This window comes from Loxodonta africana, chromosome 8 (assembly GCF_030014295.1).
Source record: "Loxodonta africana isolate mLoxAfr1 chromosome 8, mLoxAfr1.hap2, whole genome shotgun sequence".
NCBI lineage: Eukaryota > Metazoa > Chordata > Mammalia > Proboscidea > Elephantidae > Loxodonta > Loxodonta africana.
Genome location: NC_087349.1, coordinates 82,330,737 through 82,352,374, shown reverse-complemented (window position 1 = coordinate 82,352,374; position 21,638 = coordinate 82,330,737). Strand labels below are relative to the sequence as shown.

Sequence of the window (21,638 nt, the reverse complement as noted above, 5' to 3'; positions counted from 1 at the left end):
ACAAACTGATCCAGGTATCAAAATGCGCCAAGAAGAGCCTTGAGTGACTTATTCGTAAGGTGCTACTTATAATAAAGGCAAGATTAGGGGAGGTCTCTGTTCTTCAATTTTCTTTTTTAGTAAGTCCTGGGCAAGTGAAAATTCAGGCTGGCTCAGTAACTGAGCCCACAAAATATTCTGGCTAGAATTCTATATCTAAGTTGAGCTAACATTTGCCCATGTTGGCTATACTTTAAGAACAGATGTGAAGTTCTTTTGTTGAACTGGTTAGAAGATATTATTCTATTCTGTGGTCATGGACTACATACTTAACCACAGACAGAAATATTTTGAAGACTAATCACTGGTTCCTCTAAGGACCTGGTAAGAAACTACAGATGCAACAGCCCAGGCCTGTCTTCAATAATGGAACAAAGACTCTGAGGGCCGATGGACTGTTGGGGGTTCAATGGCACCATCTTTAAGGCCCAAGAGGGTGCCGCATCAGCCTCTTGACATGAACACATACACTATGGCCGCAGGGAAGCCATGCTGGTAAACTTGAACCAAACCAAAAGGAGAAGCATGAGAGCTTTTACCCTCTACCTCTTAGGATACCTACAGAATTTGAATGGCCAAGAAGAATACATTTAATACTCAGCAGGAATATGAGTTTCAAAGCGGTGGCACCAGGCACCAGGGCTCTAGCCACCATGGGGGGATGGTTCCTGCAGTGATAGCGATTGTGGAATAAAATACGTGAATAAATGTGCATTTCTTCAGATGTGTTTGGAATGAACCGGTTTAAATACGCCATAAAATTAAACACTGCTCACAACAAAGTCTACTACGGCTTTATTAGCAGTAATTACTCCTCTCCTGATTAACCATTATTTTGCTGTATACTGTACTTTTTATGAACATAATTGGTTCAGCATAGATATGTAGTCTCCTGCCAGTACACACACAGTTACCATTAATGTAAATAAGAAAACTCTGCATGCTTACAGAGAACTACGCCAAAACCACAACCCCCAAGACTGCTGAGTATGGACCATGAAAATTCTAAGATGCTTGGTGCTAGAGAACACTGTTACATATTAGAGAGAAAGAGACAGAGCGAGCGAGTGTGTGAGTGAGTTATTGCCTCACTTTTGTTTCTTTTCCGTAAGGATATAAGGAATCCATAAATGCTATTTATTACAATTTATAATGACTGCATTTAAAATGACTTTAAATTGGACTCAGGGTCATAGCTTTTTAGTATTAGAAGAAACAAAATTTTGTTTCAGCGACATTTTTATGGGACTGGGGGCTGCTACTAGTCTCTTTTTTGATCCTTTACTGTTAATGGAATATTATTCCTTTGGGTAATTTTATAAACAGAACTACCTCAATTATTAAATAATTAAAAACTCACAAATACAAATGAAAAAAACAAAAAACATACTCTAGGTTGGTCAACTTATTTCTCATTGCCAGTACTTCTCACCCTAAAGTGCAACAATACTGTTGTCATTGTGTGCTATCGAGTCGATTCTGACTCAAAGAAATCACCATGTGTCTTGGTATCACTCCTTCCTTGGGTCTAGGAGTTTCTCAGCTCAGGGACCCTGGGGTCTAAAGGACAAGCTCCATTCCTGAATCTTCTTTCTTGGTGTTAGCAGGTTCCTATCTCTGCTTGTTTCTCTGTCCTTTTATCTCTTGTAGATAAAAAGTGACTCAAGTAAGGGTTGACTTGAATAAGGGTGGTGGCTGGGGTAAGGGTGGAAACTGGGGTAAGGGTGGTGACCTGAGTCATACCTACTAGTAAGGTGGTGACTCAAGATACATTCCACACTAATCCTGCCTCACTCCCAAACGGGACCATAACCAGAGGCATAGAGGCTAGGATTTACAACACATCACAAAATCGAGACAGTTACATCAGATCACAAAAGCAACCCATGTTGTTATTGTTGTTAGGTGTCATCATGTCAGTTCCAACTCACAGAGACCCTAAGTACAACAGAACGAAACACTGCCCAGTCCTGCGTCATCCTCACAATCGCTCCCAAGCTTGAGCCCCTTGCTGCAGCAACTGTGTCAATCCATCTCGTTGAGGACCTTCCTCTTTTTCACTAGCCCTCTACTTTACCAAGCATGATGTCCTTCTCCAGGGACTGGACCCTCCTGATAAAATGTCCAAAGTATGTGAGACAAAATCTCACTATCCTTGCTTCTAATGAGCATTCTGGCTATACTTCTTCCAAGAGAGGTTTATTTGTTCTTCTGGCAGTTCATGTTATAGTCAACATTCTTTGTCAACACCATAATTCAAAGGCATCAATTCTTTGGTCTTCCTTATTCATTGTCCAGCTTTTGCATGCATACGAGGCAATTGAAAACACCGGGGCATGAGTAAGTTGCACCTTAGTCCTTAAAGCGACATCTTTGCTTTTTAATAGTATAAAGAGGTCTTTTACAGCAGATTTGCCCAATGCAATGCGTCATTTGATTTCTTGACTGCTGCTTCCATGGACATTGACTGTGGATCAAAGCAAAATGAAATCCTTCACAACCTCCGTATTTTCTTCATTTATCCTGATGTTACTTATTGGCCCAGTAGTGAGGATTTCTGTTTTCTTTATGTTAAGGTGTAATCCATACCAAAGGCTGAGGTCTTTGATCTTCATCAGTAAGTGCTTCAAGTCCTCTTGAATTTCAGCAAGCAAGGTTGTATCATCTGCATATATCAGGTTGTCAGTCAGTCCTCCTCCAATCCTGATGCCATGTTCTTCTTCATATAGTCCAGCTTCTCGAATTATTTGCTCAACATACAGATTGAGAAAGTAGGGTGAAAAGACACAACCCTGACGCACACCTTTCCTGACTTTAAGCCACGCAATATCCCCTTGTTCTGTTCAAACAACTGCCTCTTGGCCTATGTATGGGTTCTGTATGAGCACAATTAAGTGTTCCAGAATTCCCATTCTTCACCATGTAATCCATAATTTGTTATGATCTACGTAGCCGAATGCCTTTGCATAGTCAATAAAACACAGGTAAACATCTTTCTGATATTCTCTGCTTTCAGCGGAGATCCATTTGACATCAGCAATGATATTTCTAGTTTCATGTCCTCTTCTGAATTCGGCTTGAATTTCTGGCAGCTCCCTGTTGATGTACTGCTGCAACCACTTTCGAATAATTTTCAGCAAAATTTTACTTGTGTGTGATATGAATGATATTGTTTGATAATTTCCTCATTCTGGAATGGGCACAAATATGGATCTCTTCCAGTCAGTTGGCCAGGTAGCTGTCTACCAGATTTCTTGGCATAGATGAGTGGACACTTCCAGTGCTGCATCCATTTGTTGAAAAATCTGTTAGTGTTCTGTCAATTCCTGCAGCCTTGTTTTTTGCCCTTGTCTTCAGTGCAGCTTGGACTTCTTCCTTCAGCACCATCTGTTCTTGATCACATGCTACCTCCTGAAATGGCTGAATGCCAATCAATTCTTTTTGGTACAGTGACTCTGTACCCTCCAATTTCTTTTGATGCTTCCTGCGTCACTTAATATTTTCCCCATAGGATCCTTCACTATTGCAACTTGAGGCTTGAATTTTTTTCTTCTGTTCTTTCAGCTTGAGAAATGCTGAACATGTTCATCCCTTTCAGTATTCTACCTTCAGGTATTTGCACATTTCGTTATAATACTTTGTCTTCTCCAGCTGCCCTTTGAAGTCTTCAGTTCTTTTACTTCGTTTCTTCCTTTTGCTTTAGCTACTCTACATTCAAGAGCAAGTTTCAGAGTCTCTTCTGACATCCATCTTCATCTTTTCTTTCTTTCCTGTCTTTTTAATGACCTCTTGCTCTCTTCAAGTATGATATCCTTTATGTCATTCCACAGCTCCTCTAGTCTTTGGTCATTAGTGTTCAACGCATCAAATCCACTCTTGAGATGGTCTCTAAATTCAGGTGGGATATACTCAAGATCTTACTTTGGCTGTCCTGGACTTGTTCTAATTTTCTTCAGCTTCAACTTGCAAGGGAGCAATTGATGGTCTGTTCCACAGTAGTCAGCCCCTGGCCTGGTACTGACTGATAATATTGAGCTTTTCCATCATCTCTTTCCACAGATGTAGCCTATGTAATCCCTTTGTATTCCATCTGGTGATGTCTACATGTGTATAGTTTATATTGTTGGAAAAAGGTATTTGCTTGAAGTCGTTGAACTAGCAAAATTCTATCATGCGATCTACAGCATCGTTTCTATCACTAAAGCCGTATTTTCCAACCAGCAACCTTTCTTCGTTTCCAACTTTCGCGTTCCAATAGCCAGTAATTATCAACTCATCTTGATTGTATGTTTGATCAACTTCAGACTACAGAGGTTGGTAAAAATCCTCAATTTCATCTTTGGCCTTAGTGGCTGGTGTATAAATTTAAGTAATATTCATATTAACTAGTCTTCCTTGTGGGCTTATGGATATTATCCTGTCACTGACAGCATTGTACTTCAGCACAGATCTTGAAATGTTCTTTTTGACAATGAACTCGATGCCATTCCTCTTCAATTTGTCATTCCTGGCATAGAAAAACATGATTGTCCAATTCAAAACGGCCAATACTTCAGCTCACTAATGCCTAGGATATCGATGTTTATGCATTCCCTTTCATTTTTGATGACTTCCAATTTTCTTAGATTCATAATTCCAAGTTCTGATTTTTAATCTATGTTTGTAGCTGTTTTTCTCATTTTGAATTGTGCCACATCAGCAGATGAAGCTCCCAAAGGCTTGACTCCATTCACATCATTAAGGCTGTCTCTGCTTTGAGGAACCAGCTCTTCCCCAGTCATCTTTTGAGTGCCTTCCAATCTGAGGAGCTCATCTTCTAGCACTATATCACACAACGTTCCACTGCTACTCATAAGGTTTTCACTGCCCAACTCTTTCAGAAGTAGACTGTCAGGTCCTTCTTCCTAGTCTCTCTTCATCTAGAAGCTCTGCTGAAACCTGTTCACCAAGGGTGACCCTGCTGATATTTGAAATACCGGTGGCAAAGTTTCCAGTATCACAGCAACATGCAAGCCACCACAGTACGACCAACTGACAGAAAGTAGTATCTGTCAACCCATAGCAACTCTGTATGTCAGGGTAGAACTGCCCCATAGGGTTTCCTAGGCTATAATCTTTATAGGAGCAGATCTCCAGGTCTTTTCTCCCACAGAGCTGCTGGTGTGTTGAAACCACTGACCTTTGGGTTAGCAGCCAAGCTCTTAACCAATGCACCACCAGGGCTCCTTCCAAAATACAAGTGAAAATGCCATATATCTGTGCGGCTCAATTAGCCACAGTGTGCCATTTCCCCTGCCAGATGGCTCCTTGGTAGGGTGTGACCTGGAGAAGGGGGAACAGCTGCATACCATGCTTGGAGTGGGTGCTTTTTATCTAACAGTATTAGAGTAGAGACTTGGAGCTAGTCCCATTCTTGTACACCCAGAATTTTTCTGCTCTCTATTAGGCAACAGCTCCTTGCAGATGGCTCATGAAATTTAGTGGCGATCACAGCAAGAAAACAAAGTCTCAATAACTGCTCTTACCGGTCTTCAGATTTTAATACATTGCAAGGCTGATGGCCCTCCAAAACATACACCTACCCACATTTAGGAAAGAAACACACACAAAAAAACTGAAGTCCATTCGAAATCAAGAAGGATGTTCAATTTTTGAAGAGATTATACTAGTACTGCAATTTAGAAGTTTCTTCCACACATGAAAATTACAGAACACTCAACAGGAAAAGCAGTGTTAAAGTGATTGTAGGACTCTTAGGATTTTAGAGGCATCTGTGGGTGGTGGAAATGATTAGCACACTTGACTGCTAATGGAAAGGCTAGAGGATTGAGTTTATCCAGAGGTGCCTCAGAAGAGAGGCCTGGTGATCTACTTCTGAAAAATCAGCCATTCGAAACCCTCCGGAGCACAGATGTACTCCTTACAGTACACGGGGTAGCCATGAGTAGGGATCTATTCAATGGTAACTGGTTTTGGATTTTAGAATTTGGAGCTGACGAGCCAAACAAAAATGGGAGAACCAATTTTCAGAGGCTTAATGTTGCTGTGTTGTTTGAAGTCACTGCTAGCAATGCTGATGGTTAGAATGACCCTTGATTATTTTACCCATTTGAAGCAACAATTTCACCCTGTATCTCTACAAAGACCAATGAGATGTATAACGAAGTAGTCTCTAAACCCCAACATTTGTTTCATCATATTAAATGTGGCAATGTACCTTGTGAGCTATGCAGCATTATTCTGAAATTATTTTGTATGTGTTAATCCTGAGACCCCAATATCATACGAGCAGAAGGAGACCATATGCACCCCTTATAACATCTAGGACATTGCTGAACATATGGCAAATCTGAACCCACAGATGAACTCAGGTGCTGTTTAATTCCTCGACTCTATGTACTTTAATTACAAATAGGCCTGCCATAACTGCCAGGAGAAAGGCTTGGTGACCTACTGGATGTGATCTACAACCAATTTAAAACAGTCCCTTCCACAGTCATACCTCCCTGTTTTATTTCCTTCAGAGCAGTTATCATTAACTCAAACTGATAACTATTGCTTATCAGCATGTTACTTGCCTCCTGCCACTCTTTACACTACAATGTAAGCTCCACGAGAGTGCCTGTCCCATATTCCCCATGAGCCAGGGCCTGGTAGAAAATAGGCGCTCAGTTAAAATTTGCTGATTGTATATAAATTAAGCCCTGTGGATAAAATGAAAGTTGTAGTAAATATTTTTATCTCCTGGTATGTATTGGATATAAAAAATAGTGTTTTATTTTTCATGTTTGAAGAGCTTTATGAAACTACTGTTAGATGAGTTCTAATTTGCTCAAACATTTTCTCCTCTTTGTGAGGGTAATTTTGTCATAGGAATTCATATGTAAAAAATGTAAAATACCTCTAGACTACTTGTTAAGTTTTGAGATCTCTAAAAGGTATCTGTGGAGATGGGTTATGGTATAATTATTACTAGAACATCACACATTCATGCAATGCCTGAAAAATGTCCTCTAGGTGGAATTAGCTTATAACTAAACCACCTAATTGCTTAATGTAATAATATAGTTTTAAAGGTATTCTCTTACTTGTTTGAAACTCAATGGCAACACTTATTGCAGAATTAGGAATTACGTGCCTATTGGCCATGTTAAATGTACTTTGTTTTCAGCTTCTAATATGCTCATCTTATCTTTGAACTGTTTTTTAGAGTTTTGATTTTCAATGTATTTTAATGTCCTTTGCTATGAGCGGAGTCAACTCAACGGCAGTGGATTTAGTCGTGCAAGGTAAAGGCAAAGATATGCAATACACATGTGAAAAAAAAAATAAAAGAACTCAACAATATATGAATGAATGAAAAAAACCACTTGAAAAGCCCAAATATCTTCTATTATAAAGCACAAGGATAATGGCTAGTGATCCAATCAATGGCTATGAGAGTGTTAGAAATTTACAATTTTTGCAAACTAGGCCCTGAATACAATCTTTTGCCTAAAATAAAAATTTTTATCTGAGCATATACACTCGTTCAATTTTATAAACAAATATTTATTATTTCTGTTTACTGGGCTATTTACTTTGGGAAATAAAACACTCAAAAAATACATTCCACTTCTAGCTGAAGTTTTGCTAAAACAAGAAGACAAAAGAAGTTGTTTATTTCAGAACTGCAGAAAACCTGAGTACAAAAAGATGTAGAATCTATATAATTTTAAAAGTAGTTGTTTCCAACAATATGAAACAATACAAAATGCCAGGGCTTCGGTGGAAATCAAAAAGAACAAATTTAGCTTAGGATTAAATAATCAATTTCTCAAGTTGTATGATTAAAACGCAAAATTTGAAAACCGTCTTGCAAAGTGACGGAATGGGCTTTGTTAACCACTGAGTTGTTCAATTTGCCTAAAAACTAAAAACCTTTAGAAACCTCAGAGGTGACTTCACGACCTTTACTGTATTACAAACAGGCCTGATGTTCAAGACCCACGTCCATTATATGCTTGAATGAGCTCAGTATTTATTGTTCTTTCCTATCATTAAAGGAGGTAAAAGGTTGGGAAAATGCATAATGTAAAGAAAGGTCAAGTGGTAATCATGGTGTGAGATGCTGTTACATGTGTAAGTATAATAATTCTTTAGATTTTATGCTCCCTGGAGAGGAAGTTGTTCAAAATTGTTCACCTACAAAGGTTTATTTTGTGCTAAATATAGCTCAGGAACGCTAAATGGTGGAATTAGCCTGACCTTTCGCTCCTCAGCATCTGCGGTGGCCTTTTCCCGACTCACTTTCTCCGTCTGAAGCCCAATCTTTGTGATCAGAGCTTCCGCATCATGGCTTCTTCGTTGCAATTCAGCTTCCTGAGAAGCAAGTCTGGCTTTGAGATCTTCCACCTACAGGAAAAGTCATCCTTTTGAAGTAGCCAACATTGATAAAAACAAGTATCAGACACAGCTTTAAAAAAAAAAAAATTAAAACTGAATTTAGGGAAACTCTAAGTGTGTATATTATATCTGTTTCTGATTTTTCTTTACTTCCATTTGCAAAAATGCAACCTATTTTTTTCCCCCAAATGTGAGTGAACTAAGCAATGTTTTCCAGTGGTTTTGTGGGGAATATAATTAATTTGTATCAGTACCAACTAGAAGTTTTCTTCTTTACTCAATTCTGTCCAATCAGGGAAATTTCAACAGAGGTTTCCACCTAACCACACATCACACCATCCTGCCTGTTTTCCCATGCAGCTCGGGCCACTGAGGCAGCAGATGCTGCAGGAAGACTTGCTTGGTGATAAACCTCGCACTTGCCATCTAAAATTGCTGGAGGCTTTAGACAAGTTGACCAAAACCAAACCCAGTGCTGTCGAGTCGATTCCGACTCATAGAGACCCTACAGAACAGAGTAGAACTCTGTTTCCAAGAGTTTCCAAGGAGCGCCTGGCGGATTCAAACTGCAGACCCTTTGGTTAGCAGCCGTAGCACTTAACCACTACGTCACCAGGGTTTCCTTTAGACAAGTTGAAGGTGTCCTAAACACCTCATCTGTTTACAGAGCAATCTGCTGCTTATTTTGATCAGGAGACCCTAGGTGGTGCAAATGGTTAACACATTTGGTTACTAATTGAAAGGCTGGAGGCTTCAGTCTATCTAGACGCACCTTAGAAGAAAAGAATACCTTAGAAGAAAGGCTTGACAATCTACTTCCAAAAAATCTGCGATTGGAAACTCTATGGAACACAGTTCTCTGACATACATGGAGTCACCATGAGTCAGAATCAACTGGATGGTAACTAAGTGGTTGGTTAATTATTTTGATCAAAATGCCCTTACACAGGTCCTACTTTTTCCAACAAAACATGAAATGGCCTTCTTGTTTTTTTTCCAATTCTTAATTTTTTTAATCTCATACACCATTGAACTTATGCAGACAACCATGCATTCAACTTAACTAACATCTACTAATACAGGCAACCATGTGTGAGTTGTGGAGTATTAGTATGGGGTCCTCAATGTGGAATCCTCCTCTCGGCCCACCATTAACTAACTTCACTCAGGTCTTGTGGAACTCAGTCTTTCTGAGGCATCACCAAATTCATCTGTTAAAAAGGATGATTCTGTCCATTGTTTATTTGGGATCTCACTAGGTTCAGAAGGTACCACGAGGTTCCTAAGTTTGAGGATCAAGTAAATAAAAGCAGAAGTGAAGGGTTGGGAGAAAAACATGACGTGGTTCTCAAAAATACATGAAACAGCTTTATATCATGATAATAAAATCTCCAATCTATTTACTTTCCAGAATTATAAATGTTACTATTTGAAAAAATCATAGAAGCAAAGAATAATCATAACCACTGCGTTGACTCAACTACTAAAGACACATGAGTGGTATCTTGTGGCACAACCTCCCACTACTATATGCGAACAATCTTGTAACTCCCACACCAATACAGTTTATTCACACTATACCTAAAATGACTTCATTTTACTTGGATCCACAATCAATGTCCATGGAAGCAGTAGTCAAGAAATCAAATGATGTATTGCATTGGGAAAATCTGCTGCAAAAGACCTCTTTAAAGTGTTAAAAAGCAAAGATGTCACTTTGAGGACTAAAGTGGGCCTGACCCATGCCATGGTATTTTTGAGGACTAAAGTGGGCCTGACCCATGCCATGGTATTTTCAATTACCTCATATGGATGTGAAAGCTGGACAATGTATAAGGAAGACTGAAGAAGAACTGACACCTTCAAATTATGGTGCTGGTGAAGAATATTGAATCTACCATGGACTTCCAGAAGAAGGAATAAATCTGCCTTGGAAGAAGTAGCCAGAATGGTCCTTAGAAGCAAGGATGGTGAGACTTTGTCTCACGTACTTTGGATATGTTATCAGGAGGGGCCAATCCCTGGAGAAGAACATCATGCTTGGTAAAGTAGAGGGTCAGTGAAAAAGAAGAAGATCCTCAACAAGATGGATTGACACAGTGGCTCTAACAATAGGCTCAAGCCTAACGATGATTGTGAAGATGGCACAGGACCGGGCAGTGTTTCGTTCTGTTATACCCAGGGTTGCTATGAGTCAGAACTGACTCAACGGCACCTAACAACAACAACATACCTAAAAGATATGATTATTACTATGATTGCTACTTGCACTATTATAGTTGAAGCTTAGATTGTTTTTTAGCCTCTCTATGAACTCAGGGTAACACTGGACAGTGATGTTTGCTTCTCTGTTTTTTTCCAGCCACATGAAACTAGTATTATGTTAGGCTACAGTCAAAAGAGTTACCCAAGAGACTGGCAAGAAACTATTTTATTTCAAGCCCTAATTTCCGTTTCTAAGAAAGCTGTTAGCTCTGAAATATCCAAAGTGACTCAAGCTCTGTATGGGAGGCCTGATCTATGAAGAAAGGTCACTAAGACCATCTGTGATGATCTAAGTTGACGTCTAGAAAGGTGTTAAAGGATTCAGAACTTACTGTAATGAATATACATTGGTAAGGTTAAGACATTATTATTTTCAAATGGCATGGATATCCAGCTCTGTGGAACTGCTTAAGGCAGACCAGTAGACAACACATGCTCCAAATGAAGTAATTTTGTTCCACACACAACTTTATCTTATACTGTAAGGCCCTCCAACTTTCCACATAGGAAACCAGTCTTCCTTTTCACAAGAGTTTGATTGTTGAGACACTCAAGGAACTATTTACTATTCTAATCACTCTTCTGATATTATAAAGAGCACCATATGCACAGAGGAGGGCAGTGATATTCAGTGGTAGAATTCTCACTTTCCACAGGACAGTGTTCGATTTCCGGCCACTGCACCTCACACACAGCCACCGCCCGTCTATGGACGGAGGCTTGTGTGTTGCCATGATGCTAGAACAGTGGAGCTTCCAGACGAAGATGAACTAGGAAGAAAGACCTAATGACCTACTTCCAAAAATCAGCCAATGAAAACCCTATGGATCACAATGGTTTGATCCACAACTGATCATGGGGATGGCACAGGACTGAGCGGCAATTTGTTTCATTATCTATAGAGTTACCATGAGTCGGAAACAAATTTGATGGCAGCAAACAAACTACAACATGCATAGATACCTAATTAAAAGGAATCACCTGTAGTCCTTCAATCACAGACTTTCTGTTGTTTCTAGCCAAGAGGAAACAAGGAGACCCCAAGAAGCTTGCCCTTGGAAGATACCATGAACCAGTTCTTCCTCTTCTCCCCTTCTCCCATCCTCCCTGGCTCATCGATATATAACTGAGATTATTATTAGGAACCCACAGACTCTCTCCACTTCTTTTTCCCTATGGCTGAGGTGCTGCCACCACTGCACTTAACTGGGATGCTAATCCACATGCTTTTAGCTCAGTCATTTGGGAAGAGAACTCTTTACGTGTGTTAGAGGCAGTTTCTTTTTTTCGGCCAGGAACTACCACCCAAGTCTTGACAGCCCAGTTTGGGTGCTAGCACTATCATGGCCTATGGTGAAGTCAAAAGGTTCTGTTTGAGATCAAAGGAACATAAATGGTTTGTGGCACAAATCTTTTTCGCTTATCTTCTTTTAGCTCAAGAGCACTCCTAGAAAAATCTTTACTAGGTGTAATGGACTGAATTGTGTCTCCCAAAAATGTGTGTCAACTTGGCTAGGCCATGATTCCTAGTATTATGTGGTTGTCCACCATTTCCTGAGCTTATGTGATTATCTTATGTGTTGTAAATCATCCTAATCTCTATGATGTTAACGAGGCAGGAGTAGAGGCAGTTATGTTAATGAGGCAGGATTCCATCTACAGGTTAGACTGTATCTTGAGTCACTCTTTTTTGAAATATAAGAGAGAACCGAGCAGAGAGGAGAGAGGACCTTATGCCACCAGGAAAGAAGTGCTGGGAGCAGAGCGTGTCTTTTGGACCTGGGGTCTCGGAGCTGAGAAGATCCTAGACCCAGGGGAAGATTGATGACAAGTACCTTCCCCCAGAGCTGAAACAAAGAGAAAGCCTTCTCCTGGAGCTGGTGCCCTGAATTTGGACTTCTAGCTTCCTAGCCTGTGAGAGAATAAATTTCTGTTTGTTAAAGCCATCCACTTGTGGTAGTTTTGTTATAGTAGCACTTAACAACTAAGATACTAGGAAAAGGGTTCTGATTTAGTGAGATGGAATAGGAGACACTAGAAAAAAAGGGAAAGAGAAGGAGACACATAAAACAAAGAAGATGCAGAAAAAAAGAAGAGGAAAGAAGGCATCCATTGAAAGGGAAGGAAGAGATGCACCAATACAGACACGCTCTTTGGGGGCTTCCCAGTACCTCTTCTTTACATTGCTCAATCCCATCTCTCCTGGAAACCTCCTCACTCTGGTTTCTCTTTCCCAATCATGGTCCACCTACTCGCTGGTCAGCCCAGAACACCGTGGTTCATCAAAGAACCATTCTCAGTATATGAAACTAAGGGAGAAAGAGGCAAGTGGTACTTCAGCTTACAGAATGCAAGAGGGACACAGCCAGAAAAGGTGAAAAGGTGCCAACATATGCTCCTTCAGCCAGGCCTTGGCTTATTCATAGGCTAGGCACTGATGGGCTACTCAGCCCTCAGAGGGAAAAAGCTGGCCCTTGAGAAGCATGTAAGAGTATGATATGAGGGTAATATTCTGAGAAGCCCACCAGCATTTCTAGCCTTGACAGGATCACTGTTGTGAATTTTTACTCTAACTCTAGGGCCTCGCTGGCTCAGAGAAGGGCTGAGTCACTCTCCAAATCCCCATATTCTCTCTCTCTAATCTATCTGTCATGGGGAGGGGCAACACGGCACCATGGACAACATGTAGGCAATAATCAGTTGTCTCCAGTTGATTCCAACTCATGGCAACCCCATGTGTGTCAGATAGAACTGTACTCCACAGGGATTTCGATGGTTGATCTTTTGAAAGTAGACCACCAGGCTTTTCTTCTGAAGCACCTGTGGGTAAACTCGAACCTCCAATCTTTTGGTTAGCAGCTGAGTGTGTTAACCACCCAGGGACTCATATGGGCAACAGAGTAATAAAAATCTGGGTTCAAACCCCAACATATAAATTAATATAACTATTAATTTAAATATCTAATATAAATTATAGTAGTAACACCCACTTCGTAAAGTCGTTGGGTTTTTAACAATGAAATTAGGTGATAGATGTACAAACCTACACAATAGGTGGCACCTTATGCTAATTCTCTCCGGATTTACTCCTGCAGGTTAGAGGTACTGTCCTTCAAGGCAGTAGGCAACACTATTCACTTTCTCTGAGAGTTGGTGGCTAAAAGAAGCAGGCTGGACATAGACCTCGTGGTCTGAGAAAACTGCTCTACTCTGGGACCCTAACCATAGCAACCCTCACCATGGTCATCAGCCAGGAAATGATGCCCTCACTGGAGGCTGAGAATCTGAGACCAAAATGGATCCTAGTTCCACCCTCAGGGGACAAAATTCCTGCCAACAAGCCCAAAGCACCAAAGAAGTCAGAGACAAGAGAGGGGAGCCAGCTGTGTCTGCTTTCTTCAACATCTTCTCCACACTGCCCTGCACTGTTAGCCCAAGGAGAGATGGTATCTCTCAAATCAGCTTGATAGAGTAACTGGCCGACCTGTTTCTTAAAAGACAGTAGCAGTGTGTTCTCTATATCATTAAACTTCACATTTTCATGTTAATAGATGCCATCATGTCAATTCTGACTCATAGCTACCCTACATGACAGAGTAGACCTGCCCCATCGGTCAGGCTCTAATCTTTATGGCAGCAGATTGCCAGGTCTTTCTAGGAATCTTATAAGTTTTTGTTAGCCACCATCGAGTCTACCCCAATTATGGTGACCCCATGCACAATTTAATGAAATACTGCCCAGTCTTGTACTATTTCCATGATCAGTTGTGGACTGGACCATTGTGATTAAAAGGGTTTCCACTGGCTGATTCTCACCAGGTCTTTCTTCCTAGTCCGTCTTAGTCTGCAAGCACCAATGAAATCTGTTCAGCATCATAGCAACATGCAAACTACCACTGACAGATGTGTGGTGGCAGTGCATAAGGTGCACTCGTCAGCAACCAAACCCAGGTCTCCTGCATGCGAGGTGAGAATTCTACCATTGAACCACCAACGCTTCTAAGAATCTTGTATTAATGGACTGAAATGCTGTTTCAAAAGGAAATAACATAACCTGGACATACCTGAGAAGCTGTGGTTTTTAGCTTCTGGATGCCATTCACCAAGTGCTCTTTCTTCTTGGAGACCTCTTTTTGTTTCTTTTTCAATAAGCTCTTAAACAGTGATATTTGTTCTAGAAAACTCTTTGGGGTGGTATAGTTGTGTCTCCTCTCATTCTGGTAATACCTGGCACTCATTTCGTTTACACTGGTGTGAACATGTGCCATAAAAAGGCTAATAGAATCTTTGTCCAGCAGCTGAAAACAAAACATTGCAATTCATATGGAATGCTCTCAAGTTAAAAGAAAACATGATTAAAAAAAAAAAATAGAAACAAATCAGCAGAACATAAACTACTTTTTTTTCCCTAAAAGTCAGAACAAATTACAGTGAGGTCTAGAGAAAATTATTTGTCTTTAGAAGGTATCCAGAAAATTAGACAGATTACAATAAAGCATTCAGCTTTACTAACCATCTTCTTGCCAAACAGACTAAAGATTTTGTATCTTCCACGTACCAAAGCCAAAAACCAGCATATAACACAAGCATGGCTAGTCGCAATTTGGTTTTTATTTGCCAAGTATGAGGAAGAGAAAATGGAGAAATCAAGGCACAAAACCCTGAAAAGTATTTTTGGTATTGCTTTCAAAACCAAATTTTAGCTGCACAGATCCAAAAACCCTGCAAAATCACTGGAAAAAAAAAAAAAGCTGAAACTTAGATATGCTGAGTTTTATGGGAATCCACGGAAAAATAATCTGGAAAGGTAGGGTATAAAAGCCACTGCTTCTTGGAGAAAAATATCATGATTGTTTCATTTCTCATAAAAACATACACAAAAAAACAAAATACAAAACCCTCCTTTGAAGAGGACTGAAGAACTCCCATTACACATTCTTTCCATTTTGTCCTCTATGACTTCTGAAGTAGTTAACTTTTTAATTTGTGGAGTCACATCTCCCTCATTTTAATGATTATTTATTGCATTCTGTACAAGATGAACCAGGTTCAATTAATCAAGGGAAGCCTAAAAATCAATTAATATGAATTAAATGAGCTACACCAACTCTTAGGAAAGTCACACATAATTTACCAATGTGTTGTCAATAATGCACAGACATCTTTGAGAAAATTGCTCACAAGTGGCTGGTGATGCAGTTAAACGTTTCAAACCTGCACCATTAATATTACAACCAGAGGCGCGAGGAGAGACAGGCCAATACTTGTTGGTGAAAAACAACCACTCCTGAGCAATGGCTTATAAAACCTAGCTTTCCAACATCATGAAAAATTTCCAAATGGGTTTAAAATACGTACTTAGGGGATTGTTCTGCATATTAAAAATCCATCTCACTAGTAGCCGAAATACATTTTTTTAAAGTAAAATTGAAACAGAATGATATGAATCCTGGATGGTCTTTGTTCCTGGTTGATCCAAAACAAAACCCAGTGCAGTGGAGTCCATTCAGACTCAGTCCCAGCAACCCTAGGGGACAGAGTAGAACTGCCCCATAGGGTTTCCAAGGAGCTCCTGGTCAACCCAAGAGATGTATATACTACCAAACAGTGGATGCAGAAAAATAAAATTTATAAGGAAGTTATATAAACTCCATATAGATTTTCTTCCCTGGGGGATTTTATTTTTAAAAGAGCCTGACCTCAGTGTAAATAAACATGGGCAGAAATTCACTTCTGTCCTGTCTTGTTTTAATCTGCACAAAAAGTACACACATATCTTTCTGCAATATAGATGGATGCTTTTCTCAGCCAAGTGCAACCTCCTTAAGGGGGAGGAAAAAAAAAAAAACCTGGCCTCCACCCAGTCATGATCCTTATGAGGAGGCTCCTCGGCTGCCCTGAAAAGCTCTCTTTAACAACAGTTTCATTTGTAAATCGGGGATGGAAGAAGTGGTTTCCGGTAGAGCTGGAAGTGGCCCGAGACAACTTGTCTCAATGGGGCAAAATAACTATTGTTATCGGGCTTAACAAAATGGCACAGCATGGGAGACTTGCGGAGCCAGGGAGCAGCTGGTTGTAATTCACACTGTTTTTCAGAAAACTCTAATCGTTCCAGAACAGACCTCTTTGATGAGTGGTCTTCCCTGCATTCTCAATTTGTCACTTTCTCTTATGATAAGGTCAGTAGTGACAGCACTTCCTGACATTAACAGCTGTGGCTTTTAAAAGGGTCATTGTAGAACTACTAATTGCAGTAATTTCATTAGCATGAATTATTTATTCTGCCATTCATTTATCTCCAGTTTTCTTTGGTGGGGGGCGGGTGGAGAATGGGGACTGGGGAGACGGCTCCTGGGCTGCGGCAGTGATGGCAAAGCAATGCTGTATTTTTCACCAGGAGCCCTTTTAGAGTCGTGAGTGAAGAGCATCATTCTTACTAGACTTGGCCCCTTAATGAAAACCCATTGATGCCATTTTGCAGTCATTTAACAGCCAATCATGGTGAAGGCAAAAATAAAACTAAGCAAATTGCCAGTATCGAATGGTGATAGATCCAAGGTTTCCCCACTAAGATGCTTTGGAAAACAGTGCTGCACCCAAAGCATAAACAAATGCAAAGATGGAACTGCTTTTTTCTCACATTAAGATAAAACGTGTTTAATTTCTACTCTCTTGATTGGACCACTGTAAACACAAAAATATAAACAAATCCCCGCTACTTGGTGTGACAGTTCCTGGGCGGAAGAACTGTGCACAACCATGCACCCCTGCTCACCTGTGTCTAAAAGCAAGTGCCCAGTAGGTCTACTTTGTTGAAGATGCCAGACAACAGGGAAAAACCATCACCATCAAGTCGATTCTGACTCATAGCAACCCTATAGGACAGAGTAGAACTGCCCCATAAGGTTTCCAGGAAACCGCTGGTGAATTTGAACTGCCGACCTTTAGGTTAGAAGCTGAGCTCTTAACCAATGTGCCACCAGGGCTCCAGAGGGAGCAGAGCAGCAGAAAGTCATATGAAAACCCAATACCAGGAGGCCAGCACTAAATCAAATAATTTAAGTATTATTTAGGATTTTATATATTTCAAAGATCACCAACGACTACATTGGTCTGTAATTTTAAATTTGGACTTTCAGAAGGATTGTATTACAGAGAGAGAAGAGGGTAGGGTAAAAGCAAAGAAGGGCAGAGGAAAGAAAAAAATTTTTTTTTTAAGTTTTTCTTGGGTTGATTTTTGTCACACATAATGCCACATACCTACATCTTGAAATTTTTCTCATAAATTATTCCTATGTTTACTTGTAATAATTTCAAACTGTTGAGCCGTATTAAAAAAAACAAAAAAGCACAACTGTCATTGAATTGACTCCGACTCATGACAACCCCATGTGTGTCAGAGTGGAACTGTGCTCCACAGGGTTTTCAGTGGCTGATTTTTTGGAAGTAGATCCCCAGGCCTTTCTTTCAAGTCACCTCTGGGTAGACTTGAAATTCCAACCTTTCTATTAGCAGCTGAGTACATTAACCATTTCTACCCACTCAAGGACTCCAACAGTGCCTATTATTTGTACTTTCAGCTCCTTTTGGAGCTGGTAAAAGTACAACATATGTTAATTAGATACTTGTGGTTTGTAAGGTTGGTATATTAAATAAGGAAGACTTAATAATGCATAAAATGAGCCATATTGCATTTTAGCATCTCGCCTAAGCTTCTGGGAGAGCTAAGATTTCGTTGTAGAAAAAGATTCTGGAGGCAGCCTGGGACACAGGGATTGAATCCTAGGACCTAAGTTTGAGTTTCAGTTCTATAAAATGGGACAAGTTACAGACATACAGGGATGTATGTCTTCCTGACCACATAATCAATGGTTAGAGTTTTGTCACTCCTTTTTGTGTGTTTCTTCTTTCTTTTCTTTTTCCTTCCCCTCTTCAAAATAGTCCAACACTTACGCAATATTAGAGAGAAGGATTTGAGGGAATGGGCTCTGGGTCCAATTGCAGATGAGCCCGTGACCTGCTCACTGATCAGGTACTTAGGCTTCCATCCCCTTACCTGTGCAACAGGGACACCAGTGGTCCCTCCTAAGGTCGGTGTGAGGATGAGAGGTGGTAATGCAAATCTGAGGGTGTCAGTTCTGCTACTGGCCATGGTAGTAGTAGGAGTGCAGTATCCTAGTAAGGCTATTACCACCACACAGGGCAGCAACAAGTATTAAAAGCAGCGCTTAACGCAGATTTCTAAACTGCATGCTGGTTTTATTTTTGTTTGTTTCTCTGGGGAATGCATTTTATGTTAGTTGCTTATGCTTTTTAGTTTTGGTCTTTCGTTTTTAAGATCAGGTAGTGGCAAAAGACACAATCAAGTACAGCATAAGGCAACAATCTTCCAGGAGAGTTTCCAATCATCAGTGGTTCTCTGACAGAACATTAAAACAAAGGGACAATTGAGGACAGAGGGCATGAGGAAGTAAAATGGAATCCAGCTACCCCGTTTACAGCCAGCCAACAAGGCAGGAAGAGATGGTAGTAGCTGGTTCTGCTGAGGCCAGCTCCTACAGAAAAGCCACAGAACATAGGGGTAGTAAAATGGTCCCATTTGATTTTGTTAAACTTTTGGCTTAACGGCATGCCCAGGTTCTTGGACAGCTATAAAAATTAGACCCTTCTTTTGAGGTAGAGGTGATTCCTAAAGTTTACAAAGGTGCAAAGACCCTGGAAAGCAGCATTCTACTGCTTTTTACAATTCCATTCTAAATTTGATTAAGATGCACAGAGCAAGAAATCTATGGTGGACAGTATGTTTGTGTGCATGTGTAAAGGAGAAAGAGGACCGAAGAACGGTGAAGGATATTAATCGTTATCTGGGCTCTTCCTCACCTATTTGAATATAGGCTTAAGCCAGTTTGAGATATAGGCAGAATTCAAGGTAAATTTGATTTCATTTGTTTTTTTCTTGGCCTTTTAAAATAACTTAATACTCCTTAGAAAGATGGTATTTTCCCCAATAAGAAGATACTTTCTTGTTATCTTTCTACTTTTGAAATCATATTAAATAATCCTAATTTATATTTCAAATAAAGAGCTGTGCTAAAAATCATAAAAACAATAGAAGGTCTGCTAACGAAGCTAGAACTAACAAAATGTTGTTTTAATACCCTTCATTTTTGGCATGAGAGTACCTGGGTGGAGCAACCTGTTAACATGTTTGACTGCTAACCTAAAGTTTGCAAGTTCAAGTCCACCCAGAGTCACATAGGAAGGAAGGCCTAGTGATCTACTTCTGAAAAATCAGCCATCGAAAATCCTATGGAGCAAGTTCTACTCAGACACACGACAGGTTGCCATTAGTTGGAATCGACTCAACGGCAACCGGTACTGGTACTAACATTCTTGGTATAATATTTTAAAAGAAACCTACAGACCACTGAAGAAGTAACTCTTTAAAAACAGTAGTAAAATAATTTTCCTCTTTGAGTAGATATTTCTCATTATCAGTTAGGAAAATGGTAGTAAAATATGCCATTTTATGGTGGCAAGATATGCCACCAAACCTTGCAACAGGTTCTGGGTTAAAGAGCTGGTGGGGTAGGGAATAAAGGCATTTTACTGAAAAGGCTGATGCTGAGCTTACGTAATTACCTTAAATGGCATCACATCAAAAGGACAGAGAATTTCAAGTTGTCAGTTGACCAACAGGCCAGAAAGAAATGAGCTCCTCCATCTTGCTCAGATCCTTGCCATGCAAACCTCAATCCTCCCTCCAGCTCATCTTTTCATTTCCATTCAATAATTTTCTCCTTTCATCAGACCCTGCTTTCACATATGTCTATTACTCATTTTGCCTGGAAGAGCAAAAACACTGCTTGTCTTTCAATGCCTCAGTTTTTCCTGTCTTTTTTCTTGAATGTTCCACAGAAACCCACACATTTCTCAGTAAGGTCTCCTCCCAATTATCTCTCCCATGTACAACCCCATTCCCAAGGACACCCAGAGGTCCTTTCCTTTTCTCCCTCCTTACACTGCATCCTTACATCTCCTTTTCCCCATCTCCTGTGAGAAGGGGTGGGTGTTGACACAAAGTCTTCACATCAATACCCAGTGATACTTAAGTGTCAAACTGTTTTGGTCATTCTGTCAGCTGGCATTTAGTTCAATATCAGGTAACAGAAAAACAGCATGTTTATTTAGATGCAATCAGCCTACACCCCTGGGTGTGGAGTGTGTACTAACTGAAAATTATATGTCAACATACACAAAGCCACTTGCCTTTAATGAATCCTTTCTCCCTGGCCAAAGGGGGTCACCTTGTATAAGTACCTTACACTCAGCAAATGAGGTCAATAATTAAGAAGTGCCTAAATTATGATGATAACTTTCAGTCTTAATGGTGCAAATTAAAACTAAGAAAGTGATCAAATTAGTGCTCATTCAAAAAATTTAAAAGCTGTTTTTGACCTCTATAGAAAAGGCACCACACATTTTTAGGGGAATATGGATATACTGCACTCTGAATGATAATTATTGCTCCTGAGCAACAAATTAGGAAGGTGGGAAAGTTAAATAAGCACCTTGCACTCAAATGAAATCATCTGGCTAATTTGTTTCGAGGCATAATTCAGCTTGATAGAAATGGTAAAGTGCTTTTCAAATTCCTACTTGCACTCAGCATCCTATAGGAGGCATTGTGAGACCATCAGATATAGTTCAGTACCTGGCAGGAGCCCTCTGGTCTTAAAATCATGCAAGTCCTGCCTCCTCCAGTAGGTGTCAATGGTCACTGGCAGATCAAAGCTCCTTCAGCAGTTAACTGAAGGCGCCTGCTTCCAGAAGAGAAAGGCTTCACTAAAGTAGCAAAGACAGGAATTTTTTTAAAAGTCCAGTGCTACCTCAAAACGACTGCCTTGAGATAATCTTTAAACCTGAAGCCAAAACTACGTCCTGAAGTC

The 21,638-nt window shown here is 40.1% G+C and overlaps 1 protein-coding gene across 3 annotated transcripts in view; it reads right to left on the bottom strand.

Moving 5' to 3' along the window:
* Positions 1-21,638, bottom strand: part of DNAH11 (dynein axonemal heavy chain 11) — a 361,390-nt gene that overhangs the window by 126,748 nt on the left and 213,004 nt on the right. For all 3 annotated transcript variants that reach the window (XM_064290057.1, XM_064290055.1, XM_064290056.1), the window contains 2 exons: positions 14,754-14,987; positions 8,287-8,433 (listed from right to left, as the gene is read on the bottom strand). In XM_064290057.1, the coding sequence (XP_064146127.1) occupies positions 8,287-8,433; positions 14,754-14,987 (381 nt within the window). The remainder of the gene's footprint in view (positions 1-8,286; positions 8,434-14,753; positions 14,988-21,638) is intronic.